We start from the raw sequence: 6,255 nt of genomic DNA, 5'->3' as shown, positions 1-6,255 counted from the left end.
CCTCCTCCGTTTCTGTTGCACCGTCTCCGATAGTAAAAAGGGTTTGGGGCTTTTCTACTTTTTTTTGGGGAAAAAGAAGTATTAACTGTAACAGGTATAAAAGGATCAATGTTAATCCCACAGGGGAAAAAAGAAACTCACTTCATTCTCTACACAATTTCATTATGCATAAAAACAAGTCACGTAAAGCTTCAGAGCATTTTCAGCTTTTGCTGGTTTTCCTGTGCAATTCCTCTCCCCTAAACCTGTCTTAGTTACTATATCTTAGTTTTAGGAGAAACTGCTGTAAGCAATAATCTCTTTTGGACAGGATATGTTTACCTTTAGCATATAAAATTATGTTTGCTTTATACATCCATCTTTAGAAACAATGTCAAGTCATCCAATTCAGGAGGAAGATTTTCTCTGTTCTGGATCCAGTTATACACAGATCTCATAAAATATGCTTATTCTTTCAACTTATATTTTCAGGTTTGACACCTGCCTCAGGAAGAAAATCATGTTTCTCAGAGGTACTCTCCTGGGAATTATTCTTTGCAGCATCCACTGGACAGAAACTACTCTGCCTGGCTCTATTTTTTTAAAGCCCTGAACATAAAAGAACACAGGTAAAAAAAAAAAACCCAAATATTGGGAAAATACATTATCAAAATTGTCTTCCTTTGTAAGTCCTTAAAGCCAATGTTCTTTACAGTGTTTAGAGCAGCTTTTAGAAGATTTATTCTGTGGAAGAGGAAGGAGTTATTCTGGAGAACTTCTGTAGCAAACCGTTGGTGTCATATGCATGCTATGAGAACACAGACCTAATCTGGGAGGGTGGTGAGGCACTGGAATAGGTTGCCCAAGGAAGTTGTGAATGCTCCAACCCTGGAGGCGTTTAAGGCCAGGCTGGACAGAGCCTTGGGCGACATAGTTTAGTGTGTGGTGTCCCTGCTCATGGCAGGGGAGTTGGAACTAGATGATCTTAAGGTCCTTTCCAACCCTAACTATTCTATGATTATGATCTCATTCACTAAGAATTAATAATCTGGAAAAAAGAAAAATTGAAGGGAAAACATTGTTTTAGGTAATTTGTTGTCATCTTCTTTGAAAATTAACTGTAAGGTGCTTGTTCTTTAACGAACCTTTAAATCAAATTCCTATGGGAATGGATGCAGCAGTGGTAGTACAATTACTAATTGTCTTTAGTACAATTACTAAAGACCTGCCTATCTCACACACATGATGCCTTCAGCTAATTTGCTGCAGCTGTGTTAATTAGGGGTTATAGTTTCCCCACTACAGACTAGTTTGATTATGGAAAGAATATATAGATATTCTTTTGCTTGTTTTCTAGCAACAAAAGGATCCAAAAAAACCCACAGCATAACTTCATAGTTGAGGCACATAAGGCTTTTGGGATACAGATGAAGCAGGGGCAGATGGCAACAGTAACAGTATTGAAATTGAGGCTTGTATTTTTATTTCTTTCTCACATACAAGTTAAAGGGGTAGGGTTGGGTAATGCAATTTCTTTCACAGGAGGCAGTGTGAATTAAAACTACAGTCATTTTTAACTTCAAATGCAAGTAGGAAAGGGTGTATGGAAGCTGACAGCACTGATTGTATGAAATAACTTAAAACTGCTGCAGTAAGTCAGATCACAATCTTCTATTTAGGATTCACTTCACTTCTGAATTGACATATAGTAATTTGAGTTTCTTGTAAAGTTTTCTTTCCTCCAGCTCTCTGCGCAGTTTGGTCTGTGGAAGCTGTACACCCTGGTTCTGAGATTTTGATGATGTCTCAGCACTAGGAAGTGAATAGATGGAATGACTTCTTATACCTCTTGCTTAACATCTTTTCCATGAATAAAATTAACTTGCAGTGTCCTTGTTCAGAACTTGTCTGTTAAACTCTGTCTTTCAATGTTTTTATAGTTTAATGTTCCCTTTGAAAACAGTGGCAAGATAACAGAAGAAGAGTTATGAATATCACGAATATGGACAAGCGCTGGAGAAGATGCTAGGGGACACATTTGAAGAGAATGCTTACAGGTACTGACAACCACTTTATAAAAGCAGAGCTTTTTTAAAAACTAGAACATTCAGAGCAGCATTTCAGAAATTATTGGGACTGAGTTACCATTAATAGAACCACTGAAGTATCTGGTGTTCAGAAAGTGTGATTTGAACTTTGAAAGATCACGTTAAAGTGTATTAGGCAGAAGGAGAAGGCTTATCTTCCTAACACTACCAATGATTTTTTTTTCCCCTTGCCTTCAAGTCCCAGGATTTCCCTCTCTTGTCAGCTAAGACCTTCACAATTTTTATGGTGAAAGCTATTAAGAAACATTACTGTACCTAAGATAACGTAACACGTAAACAAATCCAACCAAAAAATGCACACACAAGAAAATGAGTTTTCCAGTTTATTTGCTTGGATTCAGAACCATATCCATACTGGTGCATACATCAGAGGTACAAGGTAAGTTTTCATGCCTTCAAATGTAGAAGACAGCATGCACCAGGGTATCACATGTTCTTTTCTGTACCTCAGCTCATAGACATCTGTGATAATCCATGAATAGCTGCTAGAATTTCCTACTGAAGAGATCTTTAAAGTACTCTTTAACAGACTAATGCAATAAATGTAAGCACAACTGCAATTTTTATTAGACATGTTCTCTTCTGTCACAGAATTATTCACCTAAATGAAATGATCCCTTTGCCACCAGTACTATCTGGTGCTATGCTGCAATAGAAGACAAATGAGAAACAGAAGCAAAGGGGGAAGTGGATTAAAAAGGAGTAAATGAATCTTAGGAGACTAACCATAAGGATGTGAAGGACATGTACTTATTGAAACCTACAGAAGTGTTATAAAGAGTCAGAGCACTGAAATCATATTTGTTATGTTGAACTCTAATCATCACTTCCACAGCACATCTATGGCTTATGATCTATTTATATTTAATGTTTTCTAAGCATATTCCATGGAAACAGCCAGCCAATCAGCTGCCCACAGTACAGGAAAGAAGCTGTCAGCTAGAGATATTGCATAAATCTTTTCTTAAAATAAGCAGCTCTGTGGTTAGGATGGCTGTTTCTAGAATTCTGACAGAGTTGTGTAGGATACAGTCTACTCACTGAGAACTAAAAACCATGGCTAAGCCAGTCCACAGCATAAAGATTGAGGCACAGGCTATTATGCTGTGTTGTTGCTGCTTCAGCTTATTGAACAGAACAGTCTAAGGCTTTCTTAAAAAAGAAGAAAGCAAGAGGGCAACTTTTTTTCCCCCCCCCCCCCCCCCCCAATTTTCCTGGTGATCTAGAGAAAAAAATCTTTGGATCTATAAATGCGTGCAGTTATTTTCTCTCTTGCAAATATGACATCAACCTCAAGAGGGTAGTATAAAACAGCCTATGTTACAATACCTGCCCTAGGATTTTTCCCAAATTGCCATTTATTTGACAAAATAAGCTCAATCTCTACCCTCTGACACAGTGCAGGTAATTTTCTCATTATCTTATTTCTGAGCAATGACATTGAGGGAAAAAAACCAATCTAACACAAGGCAGGTAATTAATTACCTGCATATTCACTACAACTGGTTGTTCTAACCCAAATACTACATACAATGGATGCCAAGGTGACCTAGCCAAGATGCAACGAATTAACAATGAACTTACTTACTTACTTTACAACAGCAAAACCCCCTCAACCAAATGGTGTAGCTGAATATGCTTGTTTCTTTGTGGATCATTCTTACTAATAATTTCAAATAAATATATATGTATATATATTTCACTATATCTATATTTTATATGTATATATTTGTCTTCCACTAATTTAAGATGATTAGTCAATTGTGAAAATGAAATAAGGTGACTAATTAGGCTATAATCAACTTAGTTCCTATGCAAAATAATAAAGAATAATTTCACACTAAAGAAATAAGAATCAAAATAATCAGCTAATATTTTATAATTACTTGAAGTGTTCAATTCTTTACAGATGAGGGAGGGGAAAAATACCCAGTCACTTCAATTGTAACGGTTCCTCAACCTAAAGCATGATCTAATGTTTTTCTTTTCCTGTAATGGCACATCACTAGACTGAGCTTTACAAAACCAGGAAACTCCTGAAGCAAGAAACAGTCTAAAAAAACCTTTCATCCTCCTAGTTTAAGATTTTTCAAACAGATTCTAACCACCAAGATCCCTCAAGTATCTCAACGCATCCATTCACCTGTTTGGCTTTTGTCCATCCACAAATGCAGACCCAGAGAGGCTCCTTCAGTGGCTGTGCTTGGACAAGTCACAGGATGTCCTGAGTCATTCTGAACAGCCGCAGGTTCTTTCACCTGCTTGTGTCCCCATCTGTCTGAACAGTTGCAATCGTCAGCCGCCTTCAAGTTTAGGAATGACATGGATGCTTCTTGAGGTGCAACCTACCTTACAACTCTTCCACATTGTGGGCTATCAATCATCCTGAACTTCATGTGGTCAAGATTCTGCCTTTTCGACATCCCACCCCTCTGGAGTGCCTTAGGGAATATTACAGTGGATCACTGGTGCTTTGTTTTCTTCTTCCTGTGATTTTCAATGTGTTGTGCTCTCAAGTCACACTTACTTTCTGTTCTTTGTACAACATTTACCTCATCACACTCAGGTTTATTTTCAAGCTAGGCAGTAAATGAAAAAGTCTGTTTGTATGTAACATGTTTAAGCAGTTTTGAACAGCTAAACAGCATGTGAGCCAGGGGAGAGCAACAACCCAAAAGAAGAGAAAAAGGAAGGTGCTATATAACTCTGCAGCCAGCCTATACGATAACTAGAAATGGAGCAGCCTGATTCCCTACAGTTTTGCTCTAATCACCTTATGCTTACAGTAAAACACATCAATATTTGTCTATCTGAATGGAAGTATTAAATGACCATCAGACATCACAGGATACTAAATAAGGTTCAGACAAGATTATCAAGTTACACAGATAAATACAAATGGCAAACAGTTAGAGACTATACTTGGTTTTGGCCAATGCAAAACAAATTCAATGACATGTTTCATTGCCTCACTTGATAAGAAAAAAAAGTCTGCCTTTTGGTCTCTAGAAAGCAACCTACTACAGCAACTGAAACAAAACAATAAAGTAGCTCTTCTGCAACAAAGGATTTTTACATCCGCTTTATAATTCAAGTGAAAGACTTTCTCAATCCACCATGTTCATTCTTGTTATTTTTTGCAAGTACAGGAAGTCAAGATTTTAAAGACTTCCACTGAGAAACATTACTTCATACCTAAAAATATGAACAACAGGAACAACTCAGGAAGTCTTCCAGTGCACAAACGATGTTAGACTGCCCTCTATGAGCTATTAACTGGCAAAAAGGAAATGATGACATAAACCTGAAATTTTCATTTACATGTGCACCTTTGGGCTTGTTTTCAATAACAGAACTCAAGACTACAAGATACCACCAATAATAAAAAGTTCTGTGGGACTGAATGATGGCAAACAATGACCCTACATAATTATATACATGTATATATTTAAAGACTGTGACTAGAGCTGTGCTTTTAGAGACAGGGTTTAGCAAAAAGTATTACTCAGACAAAGCATTGGCGGTGTTGCTGTTGGCAGTTTTCCTTGCACAGTTCTGTAGTTCCAGACCCACCGTTTTTAAAAAAAATTATATTCTATGTCCTTATTCTAGTGTTCATGGGTAAAAACAAAGCAGAGTTGTGCTTAATTTTTGAGAAAGAGCTACAGTGTCTTAAGGATAAAGGATACTACAGATTGTGCATCTGAGCATCAATAAGTGTCAGTTGTATCTCAGTATAATTAGTAATTTGAGAGAGAAATTTATCTCCAGGGACATCTCAAAGGAAAAAAAATCAGCTATTCATTAGCGAACAAAGACCAAACCCGCATGTTTGTAGTAATTATTACAAACACAAATTTACCTAAATAGGGTGGATTGAGACACATTTTCTGAGACATAAATCAAGAAAAAGCAGGCTATAAAGAAAGGATTTTTTTCTTCTCTTTTTTTAATTCACAAAGGTATTAGTAAATGGTAATGTATAAATTTGCCGAGTTGAGATTAAAACATATATTATACTGAATAGCCAAGATACGCTGCAGAGTATCATTATTCTAAGGGTATGCAGTGTCTTGTAGATGTTACATTATGTAGTAATGTAACTCTATAAGACCATGTATATCACCTCAGAATATTTTAAAACTAACATGCAACAAGGCAAAAAAAT

General features: G+C 36.7%; 1 protein-coding gene across 1 annotated transcript; it reads left to right on the top strand.

Moving 5' to 3' along the window:
- The first annotated feature begins 499 nt into the window (after nucleotides 1–499).
- On the top strand, nucleotides 500–2,043 carry GHRL (ghrelin/obestatin prepropeptide). The gene is given in 5 exon segments (XM_010010352.1): nucleotides 500–583; nucleotides 585–608; nucleotides 1,337–1,450; nucleotides 1,920–1,967; nucleotides 1,969–2,043. Coding segments are annotated over 5 exon segments (345 nt in total).
- Nucleotides 2,044–6,255: the final 4,212 nt, after the last annotated feature.

This window comes from Nestor notabilis, unplaced genomic scaffold (assembly GCF_000696875.1).
Source record: "Nestor notabilis isolate BGI_N333 unplaced genomic scaffold, ASM69687v1 scaffold11652, whole genome shotgun sequence".
Classification (NCBI taxonomy): domain Eukaryota; kingdom Metazoa; phylum Chordata; class Aves; order Psittaciformes; family Psittacidae; genus Nestor; species Nestor notabilis.
This window is presented reverse-complemented; position numbering and strand designations above follow the sequence as displayed.